The sequence below is a fragment of the Aphelocoma coerulescens genome, chromosome 1A (assembly GCF_041296385.1).
Source record: "Aphelocoma coerulescens isolate FSJ_1873_10779 chromosome 1A, UR_Acoe_1.0, whole genome shotgun sequence".
Taxonomy (NCBI): Eukaryota; Metazoa; Chordata; class Aves; order Passeriformes; family Corvidae; genus Aphelocoma; species Aphelocoma coerulescens.
In genome coordinates, this window is record NC_091014.1 from 53240909 (window position 1) to 53258613 (window position 17705).

The 17705-nt window shown below is 42.6% G+C and overlaps 1 protein-coding gene across 5 annotated transcripts in view; it reads right to left on the bottom strand.

Annotated features, from left to right (window-relative positions):
* FAM83F (family with sequence similarity 83 member F) overlaps positions 1-17705 on the bottom strand; it is a 44114-nt gene that overhangs the window by 7525 nt on the left and 18884 nt on the right. For 2 of the 5 annotated variants that reach the window (XM_069002756.1, XM_069002755.1), the window contains exons 4-7: positions 17114-17281; positions 10683-10804; positions 9392-10104; positions 840-4557 (exon numbers count right to left, since the gene is read on the bottom strand). In XM_069002756.1, coding sequence (XP_068858857.1) covers positions 4493-4557; positions 9392-10104; positions 10683-10804; positions 17114-17281 — 1068 coding nt within the window. In that variant the 3' untranslated portion in view covers positions 840-4492. Of the gene's footprint in view, positions 1-839; positions 4558-9391; positions 10105-10682; positions 10805-17113; positions 17282-17705 lie in introns of those variants that run through there. The other 3 variants (XR_011147923.1, XR_011147922.1, XM_069002757.1) reach the window with 3 other exon arrangements.

Genomic DNA, 17705 nt, shown 5'->3' on the forward strand with positions numbered 1-17705 from the left:
CTTTCTCAGAGAACCTCCCTAAAACAGGTGCAGAAAAAGAAACATCACATAGTGATGGTGGTGCTAATGCTATAAAGAAGCTCAGGATCCACAGAGCCCTGAGATACCCTGTAAAACAAGCTTGGATTAGATAGACTCCTCTTATACAGTACAAATGCAATTGCTACATGGATTTAAAACACTGAAAGATGAAGATTTTGTTTACTGCAAATACTTTTTTATGTACCCTAATGCCCAAAAGTAAAATAGAGGCTGGATTTATTCTGAAACATGGTCAGGAATTTTAAAACAGGCTTTTGTACACAAAAACAAAGGGAGCATGGGAAACAAGAGCTTGTGAGTTACTTAAATGTCAAGGATTACATTGTACCAGGTAAAACTGAAATGTAGCACAGGGACTCCGTTTCATAAATTAAATGTCATTGCTGATGGGTACAAATTATATAAGAAAGATGGAAAGGGACACCGAAGTGGCACTTTGTCAGATGCATTTATAGCTGCAGCAAGATACATTTCAGCTGCAAAGTAATAAAAAAAGAAAAAGAAGAAAGAAAAACTAAAGTGGACATCTGCTGTAGCCTATTCCAGCAGCGAGAAAGCAGGAATGAATTAGTCTCTCTTAAGGCACTCAAAGCCACAGAACACTGTACTTGTGGAGAATTTAGCTGCCCACATTTCTTTTAACAAATAGCACCAAACATTGACCAAAGATGCTTACCTGTTACACAGAAACCTGCTCTAATCCAGACAGTACAGGTTCTTGACAAATAAACAATAAAAATCTCCCCAACCCAGGAACTGTAGCAGAGATATTACAAGTGACACTCATGAACACAGTATCTAAATGTAACACAGTATAGAGTTTATTTGTTTCACTTAGAAAAGGTCTCCCACATAATTAACTGGACACATATACATTAAATATACAAATGCATACCAAAGAAACACAGAAGGCACACATTCAGCCAAGAGGCTCCTTCTGAACCACTCACCATTTCAGGCCAGAAGGAGAGAGCTGTGAGCCCCAGCTTACTTTCTGTCCAAAAGCATGACCATAGCTGCAGGCCCCACGGAGCACCACACAGATCAACCAAGGAAGGAACGAGATCCAGAGGACAGGCGTCCTCTTGGGATTGTACAGGGTCAGGATACAGAAGCCAAAGAGAGCTTATCTGGCTCTTTTGAGTAGCAACAGAACAACAACTGTCTCCCATCTTTCCCACGCCCTCAGGAGGTTGGTGACTTGCTTACAGGAGGGGCCATCTTGGGCAAAGACCAAATGACAGCTTATTTGAAGACTGCTGTACCTTCAACCACTGCTAGCAGTCTTCTAACATAATTCCTAAACACTGCTCTTTGCCCCTCTGACCCCCAGCACCATCAACCACATTTTATCTGGAGAGCAAGAGGGGATCATTTTACAGGTCACAGCCTCAGGTTTCTAGCACCCATCAGGAACCACAATTAGCAAAAAAGTAGTCAAAATCAATGTGGTCACCTCACCCAGACTCACTTCTGTTGCCATAGGAGCAGGTAAATAGCCCAAGTTCAGCTGATTTTATCTTCAGGGAAGAACAAGTTCCACCAGAGCCTGAAACCTCCACTCTGGATCAACAAGGCTGTGTGCATCCTCAGAGTCATGCTGAGTTTAAGGAGCAGATTTATATCATGCAAAAAAGCAAGTTTGTTCTCTCAAATTAAGTAATTAAGCAGTGCGTGATAAGCCTAAGGAATTCTACTAGCCCCTGGAGTCAAGGCATGAGACTGACTTCCATGGAAAGAATTTGAAAACAAGTGAACATTACCTTTCAGGAACTGGTGTGGCAGCAAAGCAGACAAGCAGATGAGAGACTTTCTCTGGAAAGGATATCCTGTTAGTTGACAGGTTAAAGAAAAGAGCTTTGACATCCACCATAGGGAAGAGAAAGTAAAGCACATTAATGCGTAAGCGTAGAAGGAAAGGAAGGGTAAGTGAAATCAGCCTCTTGGACTATTTGTGAATTCACTTCACCCAATATGAAGCAACAAGGAGATAAAGGACTTCCTGGAAAATCTGACCATACATATCAACATGGTGCTAATTAGTTAATTAACCTATTGCACAATTTAAAAAAATAAATATTTCAAAAGCCTAGGAGGACAAGGAAGCACCAGATGACACTGTTCTTATCAAAACAAAAAGTGGAACAACATCAGCCTAATAAATTTATGTCTGATCTTTACTAACAAAGTGCAATAAATACAAAGAGAGAAAAAAAAGTCTCCCAAATGTCTGGTGAGTAACCAAAGTATGGCAAAATCAAACCGCTTTCGACAATCCTACAAACACAGTGAGTAGTTTTTGGCACATGAGCTACACACATGAAGCCAACAGGATAACTCAGCTATCAAGTTACTTCTACATCCAAGTGGTGGTGTCATTTCCAACACCTCTTTTTTCCCCCATTACCAGGCACAATTTTATGAAACACTGCTCATAATATGAGCTGACAGACCCAGCTGTAAAACTACAGCTCGTTCCCAGAAGGCTGTATAGAATATTATATAGAGTAGGAAGCATTTAACCCTCGGAGTGAGGATGAGTATGTTTAACAGAGGGCACAATACCTTTGGTATTTTAGTGTCTCAAGACATTCTGCATGGTAAATAGAGTAAAACAAACCTGCTTGCCATTCAGGTTAAATATACTTCAAGGAAAGGCAATTAATCAATTAGTGAATGAATCAATTGCATTTTATCATCAACCACAGACAGCTGTTTGAGTGTAACAACCACTACTGCAAGCCAGCACCTGAAAGAATCTTTGGATCAGTTGCTTCTGTGCTGGGAGTGCATCATTTGCCTTTGCTGTGAATTTGTTGTGCAGTGAAAAACCCAGATCATTTCTCTAAACAAATTAAAATTAAAATTTAACCTGTGTTTTTCCGATGTTTAAATGTTTTTTTGGCAAGCAGGCATGTTAGTTTTCAGGTGTATTCTAATAACTAGGATCTAATTTTTTTAGGTATCACAACAGGACTTACTTATGACAGCAGAGTATGTAATTTAGATGGCAAGAAATCAGAGTGAAATGTCAATCTGCCCACTGCAGAGACAAAAACAATCTGTTTATCCACTCTGTTAGCAAGTAGAACTGGAAAAGGGATAGTGAACAAGAGGATAGAAGTGCCAGTCAGATCCCACAGTAGCTATGAGGAAATCATCAAGAAAACCATTAAAACAGCCTGACAACAGTTCTTTTTTGTACCATGCAATGAATTTAGGGTTTGTTACCACAGAACACTTTGGAGGCCAAAAGTAAGAAAGGATTTTTAGAAAGGGACTAAGTGCATTCATTAAGGCCGGGTCCAGAAGGAACTGCCAGAAAGCTGAGGAAGTCCATAGACTGCTGGAATGGTGTCAGAGAAAGACCTCTGTATATACAAGCTTTGTATTTTATGCTTCTGTGATCACCTGTTACAGGCTGTTTTCAGAGGCAGAACAGCAGATCAGATGGCCTTTGGTCTGACTGCACACAATGCTTCTTATGGATCAAAGCTCTCAATTTTAGCATGATTTAGGCTTTGGAAAGGTTAACTTGAAAAAAAAGTACATTTGAAAAGCTGCATGCCTCCTCTGCTTCCTCTTTCAACTCTCAAAGATGTGCTCCTTAATCATTCAGTTTCCATGAATGGTAAAAGTATTGCTGAATTAGCAACAAAGAGGATTTCGTAACAGCCACTGAAGTCTGTGTTATTGCTCCCAGACCCTGCCCAGTCCTCCATATCAGGCATTTCTCCTGACTCAGTCTCAACTGCATGTTAAACACTGCCCTATATTCCATTTTTTCTCTTTACCACATTCTTGCTAAATCACTTTGTTCGACTGCTACATTTATGACATGAAGCAGTTCAGATACTGATCTTTGGCCACTGTTAGCTAAACCCTTCACCCAGACCACTCATTTCTGCATGGGTGAGTGACAACAGGAATCTACAGGAGGAGTCCTTATGGACAAAGGATTGATACACTGTCTGTAAACATCCTTATTTCACCAGAATTTGCCACTTCAATTGGATTCAGCCTTACAGCCAGTCAGATCAATACATTTTTGCAGTGCAGTAGAGTAAACAATGCAACACAGTGATTCCAAGTCTGTAGCTAGACAGACCGAAGTAGCAGCACAAGTAAGTCAGAAAATCTCCTGCATTTCTCTGGGCACAGAGCGAGCTCTGAGACCAGTCATCACAGTTGTTTTTATATATAAAATAAGTGTGCACATAGACATATGGACTAATACATTCATCACTAACCCTCAGTTAAGGGACCGACTACCCAAAGTCTGCTCTTCACCCAGTAAATGTGCTTTAGCTGGGGGTGCCAGATGCATCCAGGACCTGCAGTGGCTTTACAGATCATTGCATGAGGATATGGCTGTAGGTTCAAAATCAGTCAAGAAGTTACTGTTCCAGCTTGTGATTCACTCTTTAGTTCTCCAGACAATCCTTCCCAATCAAGATAACACACAGGTAGATTGTTTGTTTTTATCACTCATAGTGGAGTTTGGATTCAGGTTACCTGGAATAAAAAGAAGTTAAAGTACTGTTAATGTTAAGTAAATAAGACCTGGATAAAGTTTGGACTCATGCTTCACTCTCTTTTTTTACTATACACCTTGTGTTAGACCTACATTATTCTGCACTCTATCGTGGCTTTTTTTCTATTGCAGTGAAATGAAGAAACATTAAAATAAGAGCAAATGCAGAGTATATTGTGGAGAAAACCACTGGAGAAATATTTCCAGGCTTTGGCTTGTACCCAATCCAGCTTCAGTGGTATCATCAGGTCCCAGCTGGCACTGAAAAATAGTCTGGTCATGCCTTGGGTGGGAAGTTTTCCAAAGAGTGAGGTATGGAAAAACCCCACCAAAAACACAAGGTCATCTCATCCATTTGATACCCACACACATTCTCAGCAGGCTTTTTTCACATTTTGTTTCAAACATTTCTACTGCCAGTATTTCCACCATTGCCTTTGCAAGACAAATCCCGAGGCCTCAAGGTCTCTCACTAAAGTGGCACAGTATGCTGCCTCAATTTTTTATAATCTTAGGTTTTTTCACTGCTTACTCTATGAATTTCTTCTGCTCCCAGTATCTGTACCTTTCAATGCTTGCACTTCTGTCTGGTCTCCTTCATTACAGCCAGATGTTGATCTGGGTGTCCCAGCATATTTGTTTCAAGCGCTGTACAAAAGTGTGTTCAGAGGCTTTTGCAAGTAAGGGAGCTCATCTGTGCTCTGAGCTCAGCAAAGCTTGCATGACTCTAGCCCAGGGCAGCAGGAACTGAGAGGGGCTGCCATGTGGCTTGGAATCACTCTGAGCAAGGGCAGGCCCCGCTCATGTATTTGTACAGAAGGAAGGTACATGTGCATCTCCCAAGCACTTGGAGCCAGCTGCCAGTTCAGAGTGAAAACAGAGAGGGAAAGTTGCCACAGGTCATGGTGACACGCCACTGAGAAGTCTCAGCCTTGCTAAGTTTAGGGAGCATTCACCTCAAGCACTGCCTCTGAATTGGGTTTTAAGTGGATAATTCTTAATGTCACTCCCTTGCTCGTGGGTATTTGATCAATGCTGTCCTTACCTGTAGGTAATGGGGAAGAGAAGAGCTCTCTTTTCTCCCCCTCCTTCTCTCCACTTTCTTCCACACTGCATCTTCTTGATGTTCATGTGGGAGGCTGCACTGCAACCTGCCCTCACTTACGTGGCTGCTGTGTGCTACTGCCTCCTCCCCACAGCATTTCATTCCATCTGTCCCCCTCTGACACATCTTGCACGTTACTATCAATTTTATCATTACTCCTGTCTCCTCCCTACCCCTCTTTCCTTCCCTTTCTGTATCACATTCAAGACCCTCATGTTTATTTTGAAAGATGTCTGTGCTTCTCTGCTTAATTTCAACTCCCAGCCCTTTTATTCTTGTCACTTTCTACTCTTCTGACCTTTTTCTACATATCCCTCTACAGTTAGAGCAAACACCCTCCTTGTATGTATCCAACAACGTTTCCCTCTTTCTCTTTAGAAAAGAGGCTGAAAATTCCAGTTACCCCATCCTTTCATGATCTCACTTTGGCTGAAAAACGCTGGTGATAACTAAGCAGATATTTCAACGCCATTGCAGTGCCCACTGTAAATCCCATTTCTTGTTGCAAGAAGCACACAAAACTGAAACACAAAATCCTGCTGCTAAGTATATGTATTCCATAACCATCACTCATGAGGAATGAAGGTCGATACATGGAACAGCTCAGGACAGCAGACCCTTCTGAACAAGCCCACTTTGTTTCTTCCAAGGGAGAACACTAAACAAAAAGTCAGCACCTTCTGAATGCACACAGCTTTCAGACTTTTGCAGTGTCTCCCAGAAACTGCATGAGACATCACTATCTTTGCTGATCACAGTCTGCCCAGCACCAGCTTAAAATTAACAAGGTTCTGGTCAGGTTCGGAGCTGTGCTGGTGTTCCTCAGCGGGCAACAGTGAAATTCAAGGGTTCTGTTTATTTGATGATGTGGTTTGAGAAAGCTTTGTAAGACAATGTACAGCTTCCATGCAGTGTGCTAGGACAACACCTCAGGGTGTTTATTCAGATACTTAGTTTGAGACATTACTGTCTGTAGCCCTTGTGTTTTCCAGACTCCCAATTCTGACTCATAGGTATCCTTTTCTAGCATGTGAATACTGCATCAGATTTTTGGACTCCATCACAGCACACACTTTCATCATTTCCCTTCCCAGTTCAGATTCTCTTCATCATCATTTGCTCCTACAAGACTGAATCTGACTTATAGCCCACTTGAATAATGTCTTTCAATTACTCTACAAGCTACTCGGGTGTGGATCTGGTCTCTCCATGCATTTGCAAGGTGGGATGTGTCTCTGTGGTACTAGAGAATTAATAGTGACTTTGGAGGATGTGTGCACAGGCAGGTCCACGGGGCTTAAGTGTGCTGTTTAATCTTTACAAAAGGTAAGGGCAGCTATTTCAAACTGTGAAGCTCTGAATAATTGCATCCTAACCTGCCTGCATACCAAGTACCTTCTCCTTCATTTCCACTTCTTACCTCTCTTCTGTCACCCCGAATATTGCAGCACCAGTTTTTACTAGCCTTGCTCAAAGACAAACTTTTAAAACTAAGTCAGTCCTCAAGTTACCCAAGAACAAAATGCCTGCTTGCTTTATACTGAAGCTGGAACTCTATTCCATGGCTATGTTCAAGAATTTTTTATTAAATCCTAATGATGTATGTGCTGCTGATCAAATAGATGCAGGATCTTCTGGGTAACTAATTTTTTCCTGTTCTTCATGAGTCTCCATCTATCTAATGTGCCCTCTACCATCTCTGTTCACATGCCACTATGGGATTATTAGACTAGAGAAGTTTTCTCTCAAGAACAGTGATTTAATTCAAGAGCGACACACAAGCCATGATCTTCCTCCAGCCTTTTATGACACCAGATGGCTGAAGTCTACTTACACTATACTTCAAAAGCTGTGGAGTCTCCCACTATCACCATGAACAGGCATTCTCAATTTGCATAAACCAAAAATACTAGCAAGGACTCACTGGAAAGATTAATCAGGTCAGAAGGTGCACTGGGAAAGAAGGCTGGGGTGCTAGACCTCAGCACCTTCCCTGGACCTGTTCTCAATTCTTCCTTCCCCCTTATTGAAAGAGTTGGCAGTCTGCAGGAAGTAACAGTGGCAATAAATAGAATGTGAACATAATAGCATGGTAATGTCTCTGTGGAAATGGTCTAGACCAAGCATCAGACTGCCTGGCACAGATCCCCTCTGTTAAAAGGAGCAGGGACATCCCTGCTGCCCGGCTGGTGCAATGCCCCAGCAGGGTGCACCACCCCACTGTTCAGCCCGAGACATCAGCCTCTCGTGCCTTAAGCTGGGCCTAATTCCATCAGGACATTGTGGCAATGCCAGAGTGGCTGCTTAAAAGAGGTGACGGTGAGAATCTCTGATCCTGCCAAGCGCTGACGAATCAGAGATTACACAATTCTCTCCTTCTGTCACTAGAGGGTAGTGCAAGCCCTCAGGTCCATCCCTGCGAGTGGAAATGCCCATGCATCTCCCCACAGGTCTTCACTGATTTTGCTTTTCCTGGCTTTGAGGAATGGGGCCCACCAGCACATAATGTCCGTGCTCAAGACTTACTTGCAGAAAGGACCTCTTTAGACCAGGGTTTACGTCTGCCTCCCCAAATGCCAAACACAGATCCTAAAATGGATCTACTACAATCTTAAATACAGTTCCTCTCTCTTGTGTTCATCTGGCATTTTTGAGTCTCTCCCTCATTCACCCAGAAATATTTCCAGGAACCTAATTAATCACTGTTGTTGACTGTCCCAATACCCTTCTTTTCTTCTTGGTCTCAAGAGAATGTCTTTCCATTTCACATCATGGTAGTTGAAAAGGAATTCAGTCTCTCTAAATCTGCATTTTGCATTCATCAGAGCATGGAATGGTCTCTGGCCAGACAAGTGGAGGTGAAATTCTCTCCTGGGAATTAGTTTATTTTCCTGATAGTGCAGGATGTATTGACACCCAACACAGCTCACTGAGAGGAAGACAACCAGGCTGAATAGTCCACAGATTTACTTCCATCTCACAAAACATGTAAAATGTTGGAGAGTTAGCCGTGAACCCATAAACTGTAGAAATCTTTATTATTTGTGTCTTCAACTGATTGAAGCCTTGGAAGGACTTAGTGAAAATATCAATCATGCATTAGCAAAGAAAGAACAGTTGAGATCTAGTGATGTACTTCTTTGTAGCTTCTATTTTCATGACCTTCTCCCCCATTTCAGATGGTGGTAGAAGAGCAAATTAAAAAGACTTGCACCCTCTCCTCCACTCCATGTCCCCTCACCTCAACATAAACAAATTTTCCTCCCTTCTCCACCAGGAATTTGTCACAGTAAATACGCCTGCCTAAACTCTAATGAGGAAAAGAGGGATTACACTGAAAATCTGTCTGTGGCCTGCTAGCCACTACAATAGTGAACATAGTGCTGCTGTTTATTAGGGAAATGCACTTCATGCACTGAACACTGGTTAACACAAGGCACTGTTCACCTTTCTCTCCCTTTGTTGCTCAGAAGTATGAGAAACACCCACATGAGAGGTACCAACTTTACAGTAAGACTGCCATTAAATTGCTTTCAACTTAAATTGCCTGTATCTTTTGATACAACTCCTACTCTTTGATCTCTCCCATTTTGATTCCAAGGAAATAAGAGGATCTACTCACAAGTGCCTATAGTGGCTATGTTTGCATCAATCAGCCAAGCTCAGAACAAGGGACACAGAAAGCAGAGTATGCTGGTAAAAGGTTGTACCTGAGTTGCCTCCAGTGCTCCGAACACTAGCATGGCCAATGCTGAGCCTCTCATATTCCAGTTTCATATTCCCAAGGTCTTCTCCTGAATGTCCTTCACTGGCAAAAGAATTGGCCTCAATGCTTGAGCCTGGAGACCGCTTGGCCTTGCGGCTGAAAAGCCCACTGGCAAACCGCTTTCCTTGCTTTGCATTGGTCTGTGCCTCTTCTTTCTTTATGTCGCGAATAGACTCTCTGGATTTGGATTTATTTTTCAGGTCCATGTGGAGCCGGGACAACAGTTTCTGGGGGCTCCGATTCAGCTTGTTCAAGTTCTCCAGAGGTGGATCTATTTCTGGGAACACTTGCTCCAAAGTGACTAAGTCATTCAGGAACTGATTTAACCGTTTCTTTGACTCACTTGTTTCCTCCTTTTCCATGTTTCCCTGATTGTCTTGCCTATGTCGTGAAGCCCAGAGCATCATATCACCACGGGTTGCCCCTGCTACTAAACCATACTTGGGGTTAATGAACTTCCGAGCCACGGTGGAGGAATGAAAGCCTGGCTTCCCAATTCCAAGGAGGAATGGGTTAGCAATACCCAGCTCCTTGTATAAATTAACTTCCTCTGAGATGGCATAGAGCTCACGAAACTCGATGTCGAACATCTCCACGTGCTGTCCTGTCAAGACGAGCAGGATGTTTCTGTCAATGTGAGATGAAGTCCATGTGAAGCTAAGAGGAGAAAACAGAACCAACATTAGATTTTGGGGTGCATACTTGACCCAGCCCACCTAACAAAACCTAAGACACTACATGGGAATATGTACCATTGTGCCATTTGCCCTTACATCCTTGGCCAGACAGGCCACAATAGATACATGATGTAACATTATTGTTCTCGTTTAGACATGCAGACCAGATCTGGGAGAAAAGGCCCTGAAACTCTGAAGGACAGTTTACCCTTTTTAAAAAGGCAACACTGCATCAACAGGAAGAGTGTCTGGACTGAAAACCTCACTGAAGAGAACTGAGTACAGGACTGGTGGGGAGTCCTTGCAGACCCCGACCTGATGCAGTGTGGAACTGTCTGTCTCTAGCCCTCTGAAATGGTCTGCCAGCATGGCTACATTCCATTCTCTGAGAAGGGCTCTATGCCACCTTCTCTGTCGTCCCACTCCAGTTTCTACAGATGCCACACAGATCACAGAAGCTGGGATAAGAAGGGGAGTGACATGTGAAGGAGACTCTCAAGCAAAGTCATGGCCATTCTTTAAATAAATGCCTTAATGCCTTAAGCAAGAGTAACCCACCTGTATGATCCAGTGGCCACCTTTTCACCATCCACCATCAGGAATCGGGATGCCAATGTGCCTCTGATCTTCCCCGATGGCATGTAGAACCCAACTCCCGTCACAGAGCGTATGCGGATATTCTAACCAGGAGGTGAAAAGACAAAATGTCACAATAAATAGGGCAGAAAATTAGATAATTGCCAGCTCCAAGTCTTAACATGTCACTCACATTATCTCACTACTTCTGGGACTACAGCTCATTTTATATCAGCCATCAGAAGGGCTGCAAATGGAAAGCACAGGGCTGTAAGTCCTATTGTCATCCCCTGTCTACACAGGTCACTCCTCTCTATCAGTTTATAGCCCTGTCCAAGGGGTCAGCATCATCAAAACCCTGCCTGCTGTCTTCAGCTATTCACTTGAGCCACTGGCAAGACAATGCTGTCAGATAAGTGTCTCATCTAATGTCCTGAATAGATCAGTGAAGAAGAATTTCTGAAGATGAGGAACAAAAATCTTTTCATAAAATGAATGGAAGTAGCTAGAAGAAGAATACCTCTCCCCAAACCTCACATCTCACACCCTTTGGTCAGCAAACCCACAAGAAATAAAACAAAGCACTATCATACACAGAAAACCCACAAAGTTAAGGTTACATGATTCTCAGCAATAGACCAGGGTTCTTTGCATACTGTAAGGGTATATTTGCACATTGGACTGAGTGTTACTCTGTTCATGGTCCTGGCTGCATGAAGCTGAACTGCCAAAGTGTCTAACATGAAACAATCCCCCCTCCCCTCACCCCAAACCCAAAACCACTGAATGTCAGAATAAGTTTGGAGCAAATTACTTATCACTCTGACACACAAATCTAGATAATTTTCTTCATTCCACCATATTTTTTTTTAAGGATTCCTTAACAATGAAAAGCTAAAAGGCACTGTGAACTGGAGTCATAAATCCAGGGCTGGGAGTCAGATAGTCCCAGGCATAGTTGCAGTTCTGATACTATTCCATGTGATGTTCTGGGAAAGTCAATTCACCTTTGCTGCATTCTTCCCCCATCTGCAGAGCAGAAGAACCAGGAGGATTTGGCTAATGCTAGCACAGCCTCAGATCCCACAAAGAGCTAAGTCCTATTACTGTAAACCTCACTGACAGCTTAAATATTGATAGGCTGTAGAAATAAGCATGCAGGAATGAGTGATTATACGAATGCAGATTTCTTTCAAAAGCTGTTTTTCTGAATATAACTCGTACCTTTTGAATCCGCTTCTATTTCCCCCACCAGAACGCAGCAGTGGAAATACAAATTCTGACTAACAGTAACTGATGATAGTACTGTTTTGCATTCAGCTGTTGCTCGATCTGTCTGGAGTCCTGTGTGGGCATTAGTTAATTAATGCTCCCAACACTGCTGAAAGTATTATTACCCTGTTTTAAAGATGAGGAGCCTAAGAGAGAAAAAGATGAAGGGGCTTGCCCAAGGCCTAGCAGTGAGTCATATGTGTGGGATGCTGAAGGCAGGTTGGGTAGAGCACAGGAGAAAGGGTGCCCTTTCCAGTAGTTAAAATAACATTTGTAGTTGGCTGGCTGGTCACCTGAAATAATTTTTTTTCCCTTGCTGATTAATGTTGGATGTGGCATTTGCCAAATCATGGTATGCTGACTGCACGAGGCAAGAAGTCACTCAACAGCTCTGACGTGATATGTACTCCTGTGAATCAGGAAGTATCAGCCTGTGTGAGCAGAAAGTTTCCCAGCATATATGGAGTGTGGATCTTATTGTGTTTGAATGTCCTATCACCTTCTTTTGTGGAAAGAAAGCACACTTGAATTTCTGCAGTAACTGAGCTGTACGTAACACTTAGAGTGGCACAGAGGGGATAGAACTGAACAGCTGAGCACATAAACCTCCCTGAATAAAGTAGGTACAGGAGTGCATTAATACATCTTGAAATGCAGAGAACAAGCACAAAGTCATATAAACATCAAGTCACTTAACAGGTTATTTTTATAATATTTTCTGCCTTGAAGGATCTTGGAGCATTTGTAAACTGCTATGTCAAGCAGTACAGAAGAAGAACAAGCCTGGGTTCATGTACTGAAGACTGCACAGTAACAAAAGAGGAAAGATAAATATAAATGAGGTGAGATTGCAGGCATTTTCAGAGGGCACTAGAGTTACAGTAACAACAAGTATTTTGGGTAGAGGACCAGTTAGCTCACCAGATAGAAGTGACCCCTCCAGATCCGTATTGTTGCAGAAGCCTCCTTAAGGTTTGTTTTGTCATATCCTGGCTTATGGGAGCTGCAGTCTGCATTAAATTTCCATATTTCCTTTCCACAGACTTGCACCACTCCTCATCACAAGCAGTGACTAACACCTCCCTGGCTGCAACTTAATATGGCTGGTAACAGTCAAGCCTGACAGAGCATCCTAATACAAATAGTAAGGAATTGGTCTTCCTTGCTTTATTGTGACACACTTTTAAACCTCACTCTGAAGCCACAGAAAGCTAAATTAGACCCAATTTAGAAAGTCAGTAATGCTGTGACTGACTTGGGAGATGTAGGTTGTAGTGCTTACAAACTGGGGCTGAGTAGGGGTGATACACAAGACAGACCCTAAAGGAAGGTGTTGTAACTGCTTCCACCAGGAAATCCTGTGTGTACCTTCCCTCTTAGAATTGGGAAATCCTGTGTTAGCCCTTGACAGTTTAGGAAAAGGCATGCTTATTGACAAAATAGCATAACTTGCAAGTATTCAAGTAGAACAGGATGGAATGCAACTAGCTGGGACATGGCCTGCCAAGATCATTACTAACTATTATCTATTTGTGTCTTTACAAAAAGAGAGCACTGCAAGCTCCCATTCTCAGAAGGTCACAAGCAGCCTAGAAGAATACTCTAGCAGACCATTAAAAAGCCAACAGCACTGCATTACAGCACATTCAGCTTCTCCTCCATCTGAGGTAGGAATCAATGACAAAAACCATAAAATACTGAAATGAAATTCCAAAAGTTTCTTAGGCAGAAGCTTTTTAGACTTTCTGAAGTGAGAGGAGAAACTTCTTATGTGTTGGGAGAATGAAGGTAAAAATTAATGTGAAGGTGAACTTCCTGCAGATAAGTCATTCCCTGGGCTTGCTTGGAACTCTAGGAGAACTCTCTGTCTTTGGGCAGGAGTGTCTGTTACTGTGGTCAGAGTTAACAGGAACATGAGGACAAAAAGCCCTTATCTGACAGCTGGGGAGAACATCACCCTCAGGTCCTGAAAAAAGAGGAATTTTTGAGGGGCTGTGAATTTTCTGCCTATGAGAACTCTGATTCACTGTGATCTCTGAAGAACACTCTTCTGTCAAATGTAACAGAAGTCTGACAAACCATGTCCTGTAGGCTCAGGAAGCCACATGACTCATACACACAAGACATGCTCTTACAAACAACCCATGAACATTCTGATGATTGAATTAAAATACATTTCTAGTGAACTGTGGCCTTCAGACAAAAATTGAGGTTTTCTCTATTCATGCTTGGAGTTGGTAAAGAACTCTTACTCTGCAGGGTGAGGTACTGTCTTCCTACAGCAGTTTCCCTCCCATGAGACTGTCAGCAGATCATGATACCTTGCCATCTCTACAAAAATAATGCAATAGCCAGGAATTTTGTGAAAATGCTCATCACTGTACATGGACAAAGGGCAAAACCCAGTGTAAACAGTAAATCTCCCTGTATTAGGACTGTTGAAGTATTCACTCTGCATTGGATGAACAGGGCAATGGGACCAAAAGGGCAGGAAACACAGAACAAAATGAGTATCTGGTGGTGAAAGAAGACAGAATTGTGACCCTGCAGTTCATGGGAGTGCATCATCTCTCTCCCTCTGGGATCAGAACTTGCCACTAAACCTTAGCGTTACATCTCATGTGGCTCCAACTTTCTGAGAAAAAAAGCCATCCTCTGGATCTTGCACAAGCATTCCAAAGGAAAGGTGGGCAGAAGGCAGGAAAGAGTATGAAATACCATTGCTGGCAAACTAAGTCCGGTGAAAACTGGTGAAAATCTTCTAGAATAAAGCAAAATGGTAATGTAAAAAGGAGATAACATTTTCCCTGTTGCTGAAAATCTGTAGAAGAAACTCAGACACCAAAGCAGATGTCAGGAGAAAGACTAATAGATAAGAAATGGGTGAATGATAGAGCTAACTCAGCAATTTCAATATCCTCTGTGATCAAACAATGCGGGACAAAACGATTCTGCCTGAACAAGACCAGAGGCCCAGCTTGCTTTCTTGCTTTAAATCTGGATCTTCAACCCTTGGCACTTTACATCAAAGAGGAAGGGCTGGGGGGAGTCCTCAAGGGGAAGCCTTAACCTTGCTTGAGCTTCCTTGGGTATCCAAAGCCTGTTGCCAGGGAAATCCCTGCATGATGGTTTCTGCTACACTGACCCAAGCAGCAGCATAGGTACATCCAAGGCAGCCTTGAGATAAGAGAGCATCTTCCTTGAGAGGCAAATGACTTGCTTCCCATTCCATGAAGAATCTCCCTGGTCATTCCATAGAACCATATATAGGAATTAACTGTATTGACCTTAGCAAGACTAACAGAAGCCTAAGCCATACTGGGAAAAAAATACAACAACCTTCAGGGGAATTTAAGATCCAGCATGAGATACTTGTGAAAAGAGGGGAAAAATTTGAAGGACAGCAATCTGAGGGCTGAAGCTCTGCAGAATAGTGAACAACTAGGTCAAAGGATGTTAAAAATTTCTTCTCAGTGGACTCCCTTCAACTCAGCTTGTACTATTTTTAGCTGAAGAAGTCTAATGAAAAACAGCACGGGCTGCTATGAAAGAAGGGAATCACAGAAGGGACGCAGAAAAGTTTTCTCCTTCTTTTGATTGCATCAGGTCAAACTGTACCTCCTTGGAAAGAGTCATAGAACTAGACTGCTGCAGGACCTAGGCACTGCTGTAGCACGTCACTGAGATCAGTGGTTGAGGAGTGTAAAGTCTGTGTAGATACCTGTGGAGAAGGATAAGAGGAAGAGCAGAAGGGGACCACTTACTGTTTAGAGACAGAAAAGACAGACTGAAAGGAACTCACCTCTCCAATAGCATCACAACTCTTTCTAAAATGCCAGGACATCTTTTCATACACTCTGTCCAGGAGTTAAAATATTGTAGCACTGAAGACATCATTCCTGTACATGATGACACGGTGAGAAAAGTACTGGGAAACCGGTACCAGAGCAAATGGAGCTACTGCTGTGATTTCACAGTTATGTACCAAAGAGACACAAGCCTGGGACACACAATACCACTGGCACTTGAAACAGGTCTGTTATAATGATGTCTGTGTCTTGCTTTCAAAGACACCAGGGGGGAGGAACTTCTGTTACTGTTTTGGAGAAAGATGAGAAAACTTCTCGGCTGGATGTCTTTTTTGATGAAACTCAGAGCAGAGTGGTAGTTCACAGGAGCATTGTTCAGATATATGCAGGTAATTTTCATCCAGATTTAAGATGACTCTCCTAAAATGATTAATATGAGACTCTATAATCTTCAGAGCTTTTTGAGTTTTGGTTGTGTTTTGGGTTTTTTTTAACTATTAATTGAGTTTTTATGGAAGATCCACCCTTCCTTCAGGCAAAAAGCACATTTCCCCCCCCACTACTACTCCGAACGGTTGGATCACAAAGAGGGGTGAGTCTGGCATCCTATAGGTTGTTTCCAACCTAGCAACTTTTTTCAGTATTCAGAACAAGTCTGTAGTGGCAACAGTGACTAAAAAGATGCAGAAAAAAAAGCAAGGAATACAATACTAACTAGAAACACACAAAGGATTTCAGTCCGTACATAATGGAGTGAAATCCCTCTGAGGCTGCTTCTGCCAACCAAGCTAGACTGACTACTCACTGTAGGAAGGCACACTCTGATGTGGGACTGGGCAGCAGCTGTGCCCCTCAATCCCTTAAATTCTCCTGCAGAGGAGGACTACAGGGTCATTCACTCCTGGATGATCACTGCTGGATAGGAAAGTCTTGATTTCACAGAGTATATGTGTCCTGTAAGAGGGATCCCTGCAGACAACTCAAAGCTACCTGGGACTCTAGTTTGGATCCTCACATAAAAAACCTATAGGAATTTCCTCTGATAATTTTCTCCCCAAACAGGAATTTTTAGGTCACAAGAGACAAGAAAATACACAGATCCCTGTCTTGGGTGAAAGGCAAAAACCCCCAAATCTTTCCTTTTTCTTTCCTTCTCTATTATCAAGCCACTCTGTTATCCCTCTGTGTTCCATCAACCCTCTCTAAGTGCTGTGGTATGACTTGTAGTGAGGAAGAGATGTGTTTGTCGGTCTGAGCGAGTTCCAAGATTCATTACAACCACGAAAGGCCATTGACCTGCAGGAGATAATGGTTCAGTACTGAATATCTTACCCGGATCTGCAAGTCACTGAGGTCAAGACATCTGCACATTTCCAAGAAGAGCTTCACACCCTCCTCATCTAGGATTATATAGACTGGGATCCAGCGCTTATATGCTGCATCAACAATATCACGGAAGATGTCCCGGTCTGTAAATACATCCATGACCACTGCAATAATCTGGAAACAAGAAGATGGTAGGCAGACAACTGAATAAATATTAGGAACTGAAAGGAAGGCCCGTCCCACTGGTGCAAAATAAAGGAGAGCACTGATACCAGGTAATGGAGGGGAAGCCTGTAGGGAGACGAAAGTACAGGGATGTACATGCCCAAGCACTACCAATAATTGTAATTTTCTGGGTTAGCTGCTGCACTTTGGAAGGAACTTAGTAAATGCCTATGAGAGTTTTCCTTCTTCCGGGGGAGATGACTTATTTCAGCAGCCTGAGGAATGCCAAAGCCAAATACCTAGTTTTTCCTCTGTATTGAGAAACTTCCATTGTCTCTGTAAGGATTCACTTAAATGAAGAAGAGCACTGAAAATAAATTGAAAAAAAAAAGACTGAAAACACAACTTTAACACTTAACCTGAAGGTGTGTAA